The sequence below is a fragment of the Nycticebus coucang genome, chromosome 3 (assembly GCF_027406575.1).
Source record: "Nycticebus coucang isolate mNycCou1 chromosome 3, mNycCou1.pri, whole genome shotgun sequence".
Taxonomy (NCBI): Eukaryota; Metazoa; Chordata; class Mammalia; order Primates; family Lorisidae; genus Nycticebus; species Nycticebus coucang.
The window spans coordinates 139,565,432-139,582,658 of NC_069782.1; the positions used below are offsets into that span (position 1 = coordinate 139,565,432).

Sequence of the window (17,227 nt, forward strand, 5' to 3'; positions counted from 1 at the left end):
GAATGTAAAAGAAAAGAATATTGAGAAATATAAAGATGGGACTTGGACTTAATTACCATAAGAGTAAATAATATTTTAACGAATTTTTCTATACCATTCTTGCTGTTAGGATTATATAAGAAATCTTCATTTTCTCCTGTCTTGTTTAGTTTCATTACTTATTAGTTGTAAGTAGTGTAATTAGTAAGACTGAGCTTGTTTAGCAGTGAGTTAAAGATTTGATAATGTTTTATAAATATTTTAATACTAGACTTTTTAAGTGCATAGATGTAAACAACCAACACTGAGTTCAGAAAATGAAAAGCAGGAACCTATTTTATTTTAATTTTTTTCTTTTGTTGTTTTGTTTTTGAAACAGAGCCTTAAGCTATCACCCTGGGTAGAGTGCTGTGGCATCACAGCTCACAGTAACCTCCAACTCCTGGGCTTAGGCAATTCTCTTGCCTCAGCCTCCCAAGTAGCTGGGACTACAGGTGCCCACCACAACGCCTAGCTGTTTTTTGGTTGTAGTTGTCATTGTTGCTTGGCAGACCCGGGCTGGATTTGAACCCACCAGCTCAGGTGTATGTGGTTGGCACCTTAGCCAGGAAACCTATTTTTGAGCTACTGGCGCGGAGCCGGGAAACCTATTTTTGACAATATACCTTATAAAAAGAATCAGGCACAAAAACTTAGCATTATGAATAAGTAAAAGAGAGAAAATGAAGAAAATATAGGACTTTTTGTAAGGGTATAAAATACAAAACTCCATTTTCACCGTATCTGAGGAAAGGTAATGAGCAGGAAAGCAGATTAACAGCATTCCTGTGTGAAATATGCATGTTTATGTAGACAACTAATTTTCTTCTTAATTCCAGGAAAACAGACAGTTGCTAAATGAAAGAATTAAATTAGAAGGTATTATTACTCGAGTAGAGACTTACCTCAATGAAAATCTGAGAAAACGCTTGGACCAAGTAGAACAGGTGTGTGTTTTAGTTTGGGTTTTTGGGAGGGTGGTTTGATGACCATACTATTAAAGCTGGTTATATGAGAGTCTCTGAAATTATGAGTTTTAGAGACTGAAAGCCTAGTGCTCTGTCTATGAGCCTTGGGTTGGCGTTCTAACACTGTCACCCAGTATACAACTTCTGGTATGCCATTTAATATTTATAAGCCTCAGTGTCTTCTTGTGTAAAATAAGCCTAATGGTACTTGTTTTGTTGATTGCTGGAATATTCTAGGTGCTGAGAAAATGTTAGTTAATATTTCCTCAGATGTAATCAGATGCTGAGAAATTTTCTAGTAATTATATCTTTATTTTCTCCCCCTTAATGGATACTTTAAGTATTTGCATGTTTATTTTTTGGTTTTTTTGAATGTTTATTCAAATGTAACAACAGCTATAGAAACTATTGGCAGCCGTAACATTTTGAAACAAAATTTGTATTTTGTGGTTTAATGATAAGTTTTTTTGTGTTATAGGAACTTAATGAATTGAGAGAGACAGAAGGGGGTACTGTTCTCACTGCCACAACATCAGAGCTTGAAGCCATCAATAAAAGAGTAAAAGATACCATGGCACGATCAGAAGGTGAGCTTCTATATAGTAATTTTTTTTAATTTGGCTTGTTTTATACAATTATTTGCTACAGAGTGAAATATCCAAATAAACAAAAGCCTATACTAATGATGTTTTTGTATTTTTCATCATCATAAACAATTTATAGTGAATAGAGTTTAGTAGGTTCACCATAAATAGTAACTTTTGTTTTGTTGAAATGTTTGTGACAATTTTATGAGAGACTATAAATTATTTATTTCATTGACAAAAGTGTGAGATACCTGAATCAAGTTTCTCTTAGCACTTAGTTGCTGAGAAGAAAATAGTTTTCTATAAACATTAAATTAATAAAGCTTATATACTTGAGTAATTCATACACTCCTAATTTTGTACTGATTTTAATAGTCCATGAATTTTCATAGTAAAATTTAAAGAAACTGAGAAAAATCTCAAGCCTATTTATTTTGGTAGGTCTGACTGTTAAAATCTTTGGTTGCATAACACTCTGGCTTCAAAGTAGATATTACAACCTAATTTTGTGTTTTCTTTATTTTAGATTTGGATAATTCCATTGATAAAACAGAAGCTGGTATTAAGGAGCTTCAGAAGAGTATGGAACGCTGGAAAAACATGGAAAAAGAACACATGGATGCTATAAATCATGATACTAAAGAACTGGAAAAGATGACAAATCGGCAAGGCATGCTATTGAAGAAGAAAGAAGAATGTATGAAGAAAATTCGAGAACTTGGATCACTTCCCCAGGAAGCATTTGAAAAGTACCAGACACTGAGCCTCAAACAGGTAAATCTTGTTGATTTTAAATTTGAAGTCTTGGTTCAGTGCTTGAAGCACAGTGGTTATGGTGCCAGCCACATACACCAAGGCTGGCAGGTTCAAACCCAGCCCAGGCCTGCCAATCAACAGCAACTACAACAAAAAAAAATAGCAGGTACCTGTAGTCTCAGCTACTTGGGAGGTTGAGGCAAAAGAATTGCTTAAGCCCAAACGTTCGAGGTTGCTGTGAGCTGTGATGCTACAGCACTCTACTGTGGGCGACATAGTAAGACTCTGTCTCCAAAAAAAAAAAATTTTTTTTTTAAATCTTGTGGCAAATTGGTGTGTATGTAAATTAATTTAATACTTTCTTTTTGTCTTTATAGTTGTTTCGAAAACTTGAACAGTGCAACACAGAATTAAAGAAGTATAGCCATGTTAACAAAAAAGCTTTAGATCAGTTTGTAAATTTCTCCGAGCAGAAAGAAAAGTTAATAAAGCGACAAGAGGAGTTGGATAGAGGTTATAAATCAATCATGGAACTGATGAATGTACTTGAACTTAGAAAATATGAAGCTATTCAGTTAACTTTCAAACAGGTATGTTTCTGTTTATAGTTAAAACACACACAACAGGACAAAAACTTCAGCTCTTAAACTCAGTTTGTAAAGATTTTAAAGCTATGTTCCCACATCGATAGGTGGATCTCATACATGTGAACAAATCTAGCATTTAGCTTGCTAACATATAGTAACTTAAATGTTTTACACAGCTCTTAAGAATATCCAATCTGTTATTCTTGTTCTTTTGATTAAAAAATATTTGTCTATTTTTAAATATTTCTCTTTTGTTTTAAGCAGTAATATGTATAATTCCATCTAAGCAAATTATTTGACACTTTTTTTTAAGGTCTCTAAGAACTTCAGTGAAGTATTTCAGAAGTTAGTACCTGGTGGCAAAGCTACTTTGGTGATGAAGAAAGGAGATGTGGAAGGAAGTCAGTCTCAGGATGAAGGAGAAGGAAGTGGTGAAAGTGAGAGAGGTTCTGGGTCACAAAGCAGTGTTCCATCAGTTGACCAGTTCACTGGAGTTGGAATTAGGGTAAAATATCTTTACATTCCATTTTCCTCAGAACATTACCATAGTAATTCATAGAATTACATAGAATACAGTAGAATTCATAGAATCTTGTGCAAATCTAAATTGGCATATTATATGCAATTTAATTTTAAGAGGTGATGGTTATTCTACCCTTTTAGGTTGTTAACTCATAGTATATTTTCTTAGGTGTCATTTACAGGAAAACAAGGTGAAATGAGAGAAATGCAACAACTTTCAGGTGGACAGAAATCCTTGGTAGCACTGGCTCTGATTTTTGCCATTCAGAAATGTGACCCAGCTCCTTTTTACTTATTTGATGAGATTGACCAGGCTCTGGATGCTCAGCACAGAAAGGCTGTGTCGGGTACAGTTTTGGTTTTGTACTTGCCAATGAATACCTTTCCTCTTTTATAGTGGTTTCTTGCTGACTGTAGTTTTGTGGGGACCAGACAGAGTACATATTTAATAAATAAAATGACTTCTCTTTCAGATGTTTTTAAAAGTTTAAAAATATTAGGTTACTTGACAGAGTTTAGTTATGTGAGAAGTAGATACAGTTCTTTGAATCAATTGAAAAATTATACTCCAATTAAATTTTCATACAAAAGCCTCTCATTAAAATTTGCTTTTTTTTTGGAGACAGAATCTCACTTTGTTGCCCCTGGTGGAGTGTTATGGTGTCAGTTCACAGCAACCTAGACTCCTGGGCTCAGTGATTCTCTTGCCTTAGCCTCCTGAGTAGCTGGGATTATAGGCGCCCACCATAACGTGCAGCTGTTTTTTTTTTTTGTTTTTTTTAAGAGGCGGGGGTCTTGATCTAGCTCAGGCTGGTCTCAAACTCGTGAGCTCAGGCTATCTGCCCACCTTTGCCTCCTAGAGTGCTGGGATTACAGGCATGAGCCACTGTGCCCGGCCTAAAACTTGCTTTTTTTGATGTTAGGCTAGTCCTTGTCATAAACAATGCTGATCCTGTATTTAAAGAATCTAATTTTGATTTTGAGTAAGTTAAAAAAAGTGAGTAGCAGAAGGAAGGTTGTCTTTGTTTTTTTGTGTGAGAAAACTTATTTTGTTCTGACATTTCTAATGCTTTGTTTAGTTGCTACCTCTTTATATTAAATAAAAACGGTATATTTTATAGCTCTAAGATACTGAGATTAAAAATTTATATCTGATTTAAGAAGTTAAGTTGGTAATTTTTGCATATGTATGTATGAAAAATAAAAATCACAGGTTTTTTTTGACAGTTTTGAATTTTAAGTAAGAGTAAAGATAGTTGCTTTTCTAATTTTCAGATCTGCTGAGAAGAGGAACTTACTAAATTACTATTTCTTTTACAGATATGATTATGGAACTTGCTGTACATGCTCAATTTATTACAACTACTTTTAGGCCTGAACTGCTTGAGTCAGCTGACAAATTTTATGGTGTAAAGTTCAGAAACAAGGTAATTTTATTTTACATGCAGTTTGTTAGTATTTAATTCATTATATTTATTGAATTCTGGTTTCATGTTAGTTAAATAGTAAAAGAAAACTTAGCTCTTGCTTATCGCTGCTGATACCTTTGTAAAGAAAAGACTTTTACTTCGTACCCTTAAGCTTAGCAATTTTTTGTAACATTCATCTTACTGATTTTATTTTCATTGGCATTAAGAGATTACTTCAATGCATGATCTTTACGTTTTTTTATTTTTATTTATTTATTTTTTTTGAGACAGAGTCTCAAGCTGTTGCCCTGGGTAGAGTACTGTGGCATCACAGCTCACAGCAACCTCAAACTCCTGGGCTTAAGCGATTCTCTTTCTTAAGCCTCAGCTTTCCAGGTAGCTGGGACTACAGGTGCCCGCCACAGTGCCTGACTATTTTTTTGTTGCAGTTGTCATTGTTGTTTTAGCTGGCCAGGCTGGGTTTGAACCCGCCAGCTTCCATGTATGTGGCTGGCGCCCTATCCATTGAGCTACGGGCGCCGCATGATCTTTTAACATTTATATACATTTATATTTGTCTGGACTTCATAGCTCTTTCTGGTGTTTTCTAGTCTCAAGATTCTTTGATGAAATAGCAAAGTATTAGAAACTAAACAAAAAGGTAGTTTAAATGTTTAGGCATAAGCGTTATCTGTCTTTAGAGCATTAAAATAACAGAATATTTTGAAATCCACCTATTGAACAAATACATTGTAAATAAAGGTATCAGGGCGGTGCCTGTGGCTCAGAGGAGTAGGGTGCCGGCCCCATATACTGGAGGTGGTGGGTTCAAACCCAGCCCCAGCCAAAAAAATAAAAATAAAGGTATTAGTCAGTGCTTTAGAATCACTTGGCTTAGTACGTAAAATGTATTGGTGATAGGCTGTATATTTTTAATATTACCCTATACAGTGCAAATGCTATTTCTTTAGGATTTAACAGATTTTAACATTTATTGTTCTTCAGGTTAGTCACATCGATGTGATCACAGCAGAGATGGCCAAAGACTTTGTAGAAGATGATACTACACATGGTTAATAGGAATACTGCCCTAGTTTGGAAGATGTGTATAGTAATATGATTCTCATACCCAGAAACTGTAATTTAAACCTCAATGTTTGATCATTATTCATAGTTTTCAGACTTCCGGCATACATAGTCCTTTTATATTTCTGTCTTTGTATTTTATAAGATACTCTGTAATGTTACATTTCTACTTATAGTTTGAGAATTTTATTTCCTGCACAACTTTTTGTAAAGTGTCCTGCTCCTCCTGTTTTAAATCTTTTGAAATATGCTAAATGTCCTTTCCTAATTATTTTATCAATTATACTGCCTCTTTTTTATAGCTTCAATTAAATAATTCGTTTTGTGACTAATTTAGATTGATGGCTTTTTTTTCTTTGTTATTGTCTCTTCCAAGGAGAACACCAATTAGATTGGATGTAAGCCCTCATTTTCACTTAATTACCTCTTTAAAGACCCTGTCTTTAATACAGTAGATCAAAGGTTTTGAGAGTTAGGGCTTTGACATGTGAATTTGGGAAAGGGGACACAGTGAAATCAGCCCCTATCATGGTACATTTGTTACCCAACATTGGTATATTACTGTCAACTAAACTCTAGATTTCACGAGTTTTTCCACTAATGCCTTTGTTCTTTTCTAGAATCCCACAGAGGATACACATTACATTTAGTTGCAGGTTGCTATGAGCTGTGACACTATAGCACTCCACCGAGAGTGATAAAGTGAAACTCTGTCTCTTAAAAAAAAAAAAAAAAAAAGGGTGGCGCCTGTGGCTCAAGGAGTAGGGCGCCGGTCCCATATGCTGGAGGTGGTGGGTTCAAACCCAGCCCTGGCCAAAAAAAAAAAAAAAAAAAGGGTGGTGCCTGTGGCTCAGTGGGTAGGGCGCCGGCCCCATACACCGAGGGTGGTGGGTTCAAGCCCAGCCCCGGCCAAACTGCAACAAAAAAATAGCCGGGTGTTGTGGCGGATGCCTGTAGTCCCAGCTACTCGGGAGGCTGAGGCAAGAGAATCACCTAAGCCGAGGAGTTGGAGGTTGCTGTGAGCTGTGTGACACCACGGCACTCTACCCAGGGCGATAAAGTGAGACTGTCTCTACAAAAAAAAAAAAAAGAAGAAGCAGCAGCAGCTCTAAGTTGACTACCTAAGGGACTATAACAAATTGGTCACCATACAGAGGTGGTCAACATAAGGAACTAGGCCTACTATATTGCTAGGTCTGGTTTATGAAAATCAGCTCAACTGGAGGTGGTCACCTATAGAGGTTCTCCTGTACTGTTCTTAAGCGTCTCCCCAAGGAAATAGTATAATGAAACTCCAGTGAATTTGTAACAATAAAGTACCTAAGGCTCAACGCCTGTAGCTTGGTGGTTAGGGCACTGGCCACATATACTGAGGTAGGTGGGTTTGAACCCAGCCCGGGCCTGCTAAACAATAATGACAACTGCAACAACAAAAAAAATAGCTGGGTGCTGGGGTGGGCACCTGTAGTTCAAGCTATTTGGGAGGCTGAGGCAAGAGAATCGCTTAAGCCCTAGAGTTAAGAGGTTGCTGTGAGCTGTAACATCACGGTCACTCAACCCAGGGTGATAAAGTGAGACTCTCTCAAAAAAAAAAAACCAACAGTAAAGCACTTAATAATGAAACAATATATCCAGGTAGGCGGATTGCCTGAGCTCAGGAGTTTTGAGACCAGCCTGAGCAAGACCCCATCTCTAAAAAAAATAGCAGGGCATTGTGGTGGGCACCTATAGTCTTTGCTAATCGGGAGGTTAAGGCAGAGAATTGCTTGAGCCCAAGAGGGTGAAGTTGCTGTGAGCTATGACACTACAGCACTCAACCCCAGGGTGACTTAATGAAACTATCGAAAAAAAAAGAAACAATATGTTGGCATGGTGGCTCACACCTGTAATCTTAGAACTATGGGAGGCCAAGGCAGGTGAATTGCCCTGAGCTCAGAGGTCCAAGACCAGCGTGAGCCAGAGTGAGACTCTGTCTCTACCAAAAAAAAAAAAAAAAAAATAGCCGGGTGACGTAGCAGGCGCCTGTAGTCCCAGCTACTTGGGAGGCTGAGGCAAGAGAATTGCTTAAGCCTAAGTGTTGAAGGTTGCTGTGAGCTATATGATGCCATAGCTCACTCTACCGAGGGCCACAAAGTGAGATTCTGTTTCAATAAAAAAATAAAAGGAGAAAGAAAAACTTTAAAACTAATACAATTGAAAGGCAATTGAAGGGCAGCGCCTGTGACTCAGTGGGTAGGGCTCCAGCCCCATATACCGAGGGCGGCGGGTTTGAACCCAGCCTCGGCCAAACTGCAACAAAAAAAATAGCCGGGGTTGTGGTGGGCGCCTGTAGTCCCAGCTACTCTGAAAGGCTGAGGCAGGAGAATTGCCTAAGCCCAGGAGTTGTAGGTGCTGTGAGCTGTGTACGGCACTCTACAAAAAAAAGCCAATTGAAAGCAAAAATAAAAAAAAAACAAAAAACAAACTTTTTTTGCTATATTAATTGTGAATTATTAATTCTAATAAGATGGAATAGAAAAAAGTGAAAATCCTGGGCATAATTAGTCAACTCAGACTTACAAAGAGGACAGAAATGTATCCAAGGAATTTAGCCAGTGATTCATAAAAATCCTAGAAATGATCCCTGCAAGTATGCTCTTCATAAAAAAGTCTAGGTGGCACCTGTGGATCAAAGGGTTAGGGCGCTGGCCCGTATGCCAGAGGTGGCAGGTTCAAACCCAGCCCCAGCCAAAAACTGCAAAAAAAAAAAAAAAGTCTAAGTAAAGTGCTGCTCTGTGGCTGGCTAGTCTTTTCCTCAGAATAATAGTGATTCTTTCACTTTGAGATTTTGTTAATACCATTAAAAATGTACTACTTTACCATAGTGGATCAGAAGAATATGGATTTTTTTTAGATTAGAATAATATGGCTGGCCTTACCAGTCAGACTGCCACTGTACTTCAAATCTCTACACAGAGTTTTGTGGTCAGTTGTTTTTATATCAGATACATAATTTTATATCTGGATTTTTCACTTAAAAATGTAGAATATTCTTGTTTTAATTCTCCAGAAATAGAACTTTAATAGCTGTACGCTGTTAAATAGAAGTAATATAGCTTATTTAAATATTCCATTGGAGGCTTAGACTGTTGCTTTTGGCTAACATACCAAAACCAAGAACTAGTAAATAACTTTTATACATAAAACTTTGGAAATTTATTCTTATTTTCCCAGCATAGATTGCCAGAAATCAAGAGTGCAAATATTTACAAGGCTTTTTGTAAAATTTTTATACCCTTTAAAAAGACATAAAATATGAAATGGTTAGTATAAAAGGGTTAATCAAGGACTTGACTGTTTAAAGTAAGTGAAAAAGTAATTTTAGAAAATGATGTAACTTGGGCGGCGCCTGTGGCTCAGTGAGTAGGGCGTCGGCCCCATATGCCGAGGGCGGCGGGTTTGAACCCAGCCTCGGCCAAACTGCAACAAAAAAAATAGCCGGGGTTGTGGTGGGCGCCTGTAGTCCCAGCTACTCTGAAAGGCTGAGGCAGGAGAATTGCCTAAGCCCAGGAGTTGTAGGTGCTGTGAGCTGTGTACGGCACTCTACAAAAAAAAGCCAATTGAAAGCAAAAATAAAAAAAAAACAAAAAACAAACATTTTTTGCTATATTAATTGTGAATTATTAATTCTAATAAGATGGAATAGAAAAAAGTGAAAATCCTGGGCATAATTAGTCAACTCAGACTTACAAAGAGGACAGAAATGTATCCAAGGAATTTAGCCAGTGATTCATAAAAATCCTAGAAATGATCCCTGCAAGTATGCTCTTCATAAAAAAGTCTAGGTGGCACCTGTGGATCAGAGGGTTAGGGCGCTGGCCCATATGCCAGAGGTGGCAGGTTCAAACCCAGCCCCAGCCAAAAACTGCAAAAAAAAAAAAAAGTCTAAGTAAAGTGCTGCTCTGTGGCTGGCTAGTCTTTTCCTCAGAATAATAGTGATTCTTTCACTTTGAGATTTTGTTAATACCATTAAAAATGTACTACTTTACCATAGTGGATCAGAAGAATATGGATTTTTTTTAGATTAGAATAATATGGCTGGCCTTACCAGTCAGACTGCCACTGTACTTCAAATCTCTACACAGAGTTTTGTGGTCAGTTGTTTTTATATCAGATACATAATTTTATGTCGCGGGCCGCCTGTCGATGGGTCTCAATCAGAGGGTGCTCAGGGTGAACGTTACAGGTTGGTTGAAAGGTCGACGCAGGATGGAATGACAAACTGCCACACACCACGAGTGATGATGAAAACAGTTGCACTTTACTGATTTTTAAGTCTGGTATTTATACATTTTCTTTCCAGGGTTAAAACAATGTAATCATTATTTTGCTTATGCTTGTAAATTATCTTTGTGTCTGCATATGCATTACATGTTTTCAAGGTTTTTTGTTTTTTGGGGAGGTGGCTTATCTTTTCAAGGTTTTTGCTCTAGGGAGGTGGTTTTATCAGTAACACCTGGTTACTTCCTCTTATCTAGGAATGTCAAGGTTTGTGACTTCTCTTAGTTCTATAACTCTTTTCAGTTTCTTATGATCTTATTTTTAAAATAGCTGGACATAGTCTTTTACGTATAATGCTTGACTACTTCTATATATATATATATATATTTTTACCTCTATTAGTAACTATACTTTGATTCATAAGTAATTGTTTGTTAAACATTAAACTACTCTATTGATTTGTATTACATATGAAAATTAGTGAAGTAAGATGTTTTTCTAAGTAAAGTTTTACTGCAGGCGGTGATAGTGCATGTCATGTTGAAACATCTTGTTTGCTGTGCCTGCATTGTCTCAAGTCACTGACATTTATGGTAGGGACGTGCTGTTGACCAGGCTTACTTGGAGCCACTGAGTTCGGCACAGCCATTCTTGCTGTGTTTAATTGTGGATCAGTAAGTCATTATGTTTATTCTTAGTTTCTCAAAACAATCAGGCATTCAGCTCAACAAACAGGTTTCAGGGTAAAGGTTTCTTAGGCTTTTATGCCGCACCTCATGACTTCCTACGTTCACTAAAAGGCATGCTAGGCAACTTATGCGCTGCTGTCGCAAGCCAGGGGGACTGGGGGTAACGCTCCGGGGAGCACAGACCGCCTAACCACGTACTTTACAACGCGGACAGAGCCATCCCACCACGGCCAGATGCCGGGGGTGCGGCATTTCCCCCTTTTTTGTTAATGAAACGTAGTTCAAAGAGGTCTTGGCGAACAGCCTTTAAGGAGGAAAAGACACAACGAAGGAGACATGGTAACAGTAAGACAACACAGAATATCAGGCATCCAATAATGACAATAAACACAATGTACTGAACCCAGGATAAAGGACTTAAAGATTTAAGATTGTCAGAAAGTGACTGAGCCAGTGCATCGAGAGACGTATCAGGTAGATGGGCTTCACTGATGGCAGTGATATCCTTTTGAAGGGTATGTAAGTCATGTGTAATGTCATTATCCTTCCACACACCTTGCAAATGTGCCTTTGTTTTGTCCCAAGGAGTAGAAAGATTGTAAGGTAAAGGAGTAACACAGATAGCTGGAAAGGCAGAGTGACATTTAGTTTGAAGTTTATGTTGTATGAACTTTATATCTTGTCCGAGAGCTAACACTACTTCCTCTAGGATGTTGAGTTTAGCTTCAAGTTTGTTATCTATACTAGCCTGAGTCATTAAAGTTAGAGTAATGTTGCTACTTAAAGAGTTAACAAAGTGAGCTGTATGAACTTCTTGAACTAGGGCGGTAGTAGCCACTGCAAAAGTAGTAACTATAGAAATTAAAGCTAAAATACCTAAAATTAATGCTGCTACAAATCTTTTAGGTCGAATTAATTGATTAACAGTATGCAAAACTTGTAAGGCAGAATTATCATACCAAGGATCATCTTGTAAGTCTACAGGTAGAAGTACATAAGAAGGTCTTTTTACAATTAAGACAGAGTTAAACAATCTTTCATTGAACAAATCAGTAGAAGTAAGACAATTAGTCACTTTACAAACAGTACAGGATATATGGTATGAATTGGCTATTGGTGTAATAGTTAAGTATTTATTAGGAGCTAAAAGCAAAGCATATGGATATCCAACACAAACTTTTACTGATACTGCTGCAGGATTAGACATACCAGGTTTTGTTTCTAAAATTAAGTTGGATGCAGCAACAAGTCTAAACAGATCAGAATGTAATTGAGTATTATTCTTTTCTTGGGCAAGCCATATAGGTTCAACAAAGCCAGGAGTAAACCATCGTTGAGTAGGTTGAGGGAGATCAGACCACGGAACGGCACTGTCAGTTTCACGAGTTAAATCATGTTGAATACAAGAAGTTCGGGAATAATCCCAAATAATTACTTGTGAATGAAAAGGAATATGTTTACTGATTGCATTTGGAAATCCACAGGAAAGCCAAGTAGGTGTGTTAGTCAAGGAGGATTTCCAAAGTTGGTCTTTATCCTTATATTTTTTATTACAATCAGGAATGGGTAAATGGTTTTGAGATAAACAAGTTTCATTATAATCAAGAGGACCAATAGTCTGTAATTCATACTTCCAAATATCACGTTTGTGAGGCTGATTAGAATTAGGAGCATCAGTAAAGAATGTTCTATAACTGGTAGGTAAGCAAAAGGGAGGCGTTTTGCCTTTCAGGGTAAAACAGATAGGTAAAGAATCAGCCTTTCCAGTAAAATTAATTAAAGCCGCAGCATGATGTCTAGATTCTGAGTCAGTCAAACCTCCCAGACGGAGGGAGTCATTAGAAAGAATTTTAATGGGGTCTGGATCTAACCAACCAACTGGATGGAGTAGTGGAGGGTTAGGAACATAAGACCAATATGCAGTACTCTCCACTACAGGAGTGGATATAAGTGATAGGAATGTAACAAAGTACATTGTAGGAGTTAGAGGGTTGTTTTGTGATAAGATAAGTTGTTTAGCTTGTTTCACCAGGGTGCGGATCTGTGTCCATGTGATCTTGGAAGGTCTCGGTGAGACTTTCGCTGTCGTCTTCATCCGTGATGACAGGGTCTTCATCCGTCGCAGGCGTTGTCGTCTGCGTCTGGTCTTCCGGGGGAGCCGGTTTGATGAGTCGATCTGGGATCCAGATGGGGGATTCGGCATCCTGTGGAAACACACAAGCATAGCCTCGTCCTGAGGTTAGTAATATATCAGGGCCTTTCCATTGGCCCGATAGTAAGTCCTTCCAGAGTACTTTTGGAAGGGCGGCAGCCGACTTCGGCTGCCAATGGGATAAGGCAGGGGTTAGATTATTAGAGTTCACATTGAGATGGTTTAAGACAAATAAAGCATGTGTTAAAATATGATGAGGAGAAAAATATTTATGAGCCTTTTGTAGGCGTTCAATCTGCAATTTTAATATTTGATTAGTTCTTTCTACAATCCCCTGACCTTGCATTGCTGCAGCATAAGCCATACCCTGGGCTATAGCTGGTGAGGCATCCATGCATGCTTCTAACTGTTTGAGCAACAGTGATGTGCCCTCAGACGGGGGGAGCATTCTGTTAATGGCTTCTTCCAGCCTTGAAATAAAGTCTTGGTACGGCTCCTCCGCACCTTGCTTAATAAGAAAATGTATAAGCTCCTCCAACCGTTTGAGGGACACATTGAACCCATTTTTAACTAACAAATGCTGTAACATGACACTGAATATACGTTCCTCTTTGATCAATGCGTGCCTCATGGTACCTGTTGATTACTCACACTTAACCGGTCAGCCTTTACCGGCGGGACTGCAGCTCCCTGGTGAGAGTCGCCTTCAACCTGAAAAGAGAGAGAAAGAAAGAAAAAGAAAGATCACCTGTCCTTCAGGTCCCTGTTCGAGGGCGCCAGCTGTCGCGGGCCGCCTGTCGATGGGTCTCAATCAGAGGGTGCTCAGGGTGAACGTTACAGGTTGGTTGAAAGGTCGACGCAGGATGGAATGACAAACTGCCACACACCACGAGTGATGATGAAAACAGTTGCACTTTACTGATTTTTAAGTCTGGTATTTATACATTTTCTTTCCAGGGTTAAAACAATGTAATCATTATTTTGCTTATGCTTGTAAATTATCTTTGTGTCTGCATATGCATTACATGTTTTCAAGGTTTTTTGTTTTTTGGGGAGGTGGCTTATCTTTTCAAGGTTTTTGCTCTAGGGAGGTGGTTTTATCAGTAACACCTGGTTACTTCCTCTTATCTAGGAATGTCAAGGTTTGTGACTTCTCTTAGTTCTATAACTCTTTTCAGTTTCTTATGATCTTATTTTTAAAATAGCTGGACATAGTCTTTTACGTATAATGCTTGACTACTTCTATATATATATATATATATTTTTACCTCTATTAGTAACTATACTTTGATTCATAAGTAATTGTTTGTTAAACATTAAACTACTCTATTGATTTGTATTACATATGAAAATTAGTGAAGTAAGATGTTTTTCTAAGTAAAGTTTTACTGCAGGCGGTGATAGTGCATGTCATGTTGAAACATCTTGTTTGCTGTGCCTGCATTGTCTCAAGTCACTGACATTTATGGTAGGGACGTGCTGTTGACCAGGCTTACTTGGAGCCACTGAGTTCGGCACAGCCATTCTTGCTGTGTTTAATTGTGGATCAGTAAGTCATTATGTTTATTCTTAGTTTCTCAAAACAATCAGGCATTCAGCTCAACAAACAGGTTTCAGGGTAAAGGTTTCTTAGGCTTTTATGCCGCACCTCATGACTTCCTACGTTCACTAAAAGGCATGCTAGGCAACTTATGCGCTGCTGTCGCAAGCCAGGGGGACTGGGGGTAACGCTCCGGGGAGCACAGACCGCCTAACCACGTACTTTACAACGCGGACAGAGCCATCCCACCACGGCCAGATGCCGGGGGTGCGGCAATTTTATATCTGGATTTTTCACTTAAAAATGTAGAATATTCTTGTTTTAATTCTCCAGAAATAGAACTTTAATAGCTGTACGCTGTTAAATAGAAGTAATATAGCTTATTTAAATATTCCATTGGAGGCTTAGACTGTTGCTTTTGGCTAACATACCAAAACCAAGAACTAGTAAATAACTTTTATACATAAAACTTTGGAAATTTATTCTTATTTTCCCAGCATAGATTGCCAGAAATCAAGAGTGCAAATATTTACAAGGCTTTTTGTAAAATTTTTATACCCTTTAAAAAGACATAAAATATGAAATGGTTAGTATAAAAGGGTTAATCAAGGACTTGACTGTTTAAAGTAAGTGAAAAAGTAATTTTAGAAAATGATGTAACTTGGGCGGCGCCTGTGGCTCAGTGAGTAGGGCGTCGGCCCCATATGCCGAGGGTGGCGGGTTCGAACCCAGCCCCGGCCAAACTGCAACAAAAAAATAGCCGGGCGTTGTGGCGGGCGCCTGTAGTCCCAGCTGCTCGGGAGGCTGAGGCAAGAGAATCGCGTAAGCCCAAAAGTTAGAGGTTGCTGTGAGCCGTGTGACGCCACGGCACTCTACCGGAGGGCGGTACAGTGAGACTCTGTCTCTACAAAAAAAAAAAAAAAAGAAAATGATGTAACTTACAGAAAATGATTCTGCTGTGACTTGTATAAATATATATTAGAAATGTGAGAAAAGGTGAAAGTTGACTTTTGGAGAGAATTTTTTATTTTTTGAAAGTCTTCAAGCAAACCCATTTCTAAAAAAATGTGGTTAATTTTTTTTTTTTGTAGAGACAGAGTCTCACTGTACCACCCTCGGTAGACTGCCGTGGCATCACATGGCTCACAGCAACCTCTAACTCTTGGGCTTAGAGCGATTCTCTTGCCTCAGCCTCCCAAGCAGCTGGGACTACAGGCACCTGCCACAACGCCGGCTATTTTTTTTTGTTGTTGTTGCAGTTTGGGCGGGGCTGGGTTTGAACCCGCCACCCTCGGCATATGGGGCCGGAGCCCTACTCACTGAGCCACAGGCGCCACCTTTTTTTTTTTGAGATAAGTTCTTGCTTTGTCCCCCAGGCTAACGTGTAGTGATGCCATCACAGCAACTTCAAACTCCTGTGCTGAGTGATCCTCTTGTTTCAGCCTCCCAAGTGGCTGGGACTACCAGCACATGTCGCCACGTCAAGCCAGTTTTTCTCTATTTGTAGAGACAGGGTCTTGCTCTTGCTCAGGCTGACCTTAAACTCCTGGCCCCAAGCGATCCAGGGCTCCAAAAGTGCTAGAATTACTGGCATAAGCCACAGTGCCTGGCCTTGGTCAAGTCTTGAAAGGAGTTTCTCCTTCAGCAACTCTGGAAGATACAGGACTGCTACTTTCATTTAGCTTCCCACAAAAGGAGACTTACTGGTGTTCAGGGAACGTGAACAGTAATCAGACTTCACTGTCACTCAGCAAATGGTCTTATGCAGGACATGCAGCTTAGTTATTGGGAGGCTTGCCATAGAGGTGCAGGGTGTGTTCTGCTAAAGGATTTGTTACAGTAGAAATTGTATTAATTCTTTACCTTTTTCTCAGGAATGTCTCCTTATTCTGAAACACTAATAATTAATTTGCATATTTGTGCTGAGTCTTAACGTGTTAAGCCAGTGGTTCTCAACCTTAACGCTGCAACCTTTTAATGCAGTTACTGTGGGTTGCCACCCACAGGTTGAGAACCGCTGTGTTAAGCAGAGGATGAGTGAATGGAAACCTGTTACACATTAATGCAGTTAAAAATGGGGACCGCCCAATGTTAACCTACTCCTAGAAATCAGGAGAGACCTTCCTTCCCTACTTGAAGAGTTTTCCCTTTTATGGTTTTAAATTACATGTAATTAGGTGGAAATTATCCTCTACTTTTGTGTTTAGATTTAGCAGTAGTGATGCCCTTGTTGCCTTAGTTTCATCTTAGGGGAAAAATGGGTGGTTCTTTGCATAGGGCGGAAGGAATAACAATCTGTGTGAATTGTCTTTGCCTGGAAGGGTGTTACAGCATTTATTTTGGTCACATTATGTAATTCTTTTTTTTTTTTTTTTTTTTGTAGAGACAGAGTCTTACTATATAGCTCTCGGTAGAGTGCCGTGGCATCACACAGCTCACAGCAACCTCCAACTCCTGGGCTTAAGCGATTCTCTTGCCTCAGCCTCCGGAGTAAGTGGGACTACAGGCGCCCACCACAACGCCCAGCTATTTTTTGGTTGCAGTTCAGCCGGGGCCGGGTTTGAACCCGCCACCCTTGGTATATGGGGCCGGCGCCCTACCGACTGAGCCACAGGTGCCACCCACATTATGTAATTCTTGATAAAGTAGGTTG

At 38.9% G+C, this 17,227-nt stretch overlaps 1 protein-coding gene across 3 annotated transcripts in view; it reads left to right on the plus strand.

The window, feature by feature from the left end:
* Positions 1-6,265, plus strand: part of SMC3 (structural maintenance of chromosomes 3) — a 47,419-nt gene extending 41,154 nt beyond the window's left edge. For all 3 annotated transcript variants that reach the window (XM_053583614.1, XM_053583616.1, XM_053583615.1), the window contains 8 exons: positions 858-965; positions 1,465-1,573; positions 2,100-2,347; positions 2,707-2,919; positions 3,230-3,421; positions 3,608-3,785; positions 4,759-4,865; positions 5,853-6,265. In XM_053583614.1, the coding sequence (XP_053439589.1) occupies positions 858-965; positions 1,465-1,573; positions 2,100-2,347; positions 2,707-2,919; positions 3,230-3,421; positions 3,608-3,785; positions 4,759-4,865; positions 5,853-5,924 (1,227 nt within the window). In that variant the 3' untranslated portion in view covers positions 5,925-6,265. The remainder of the gene's footprint in view (positions 1-857; positions 966-1,464; positions 1,574-2,099; positions 2,348-2,706; positions 2,920-3,229; positions 3,422-3,607; positions 3,786-4,758; positions 4,866-5,852) is intronic.
* The last annotated feature ends 10,962 nt before the right edge of the window (positions 6,266-17,227 follow it).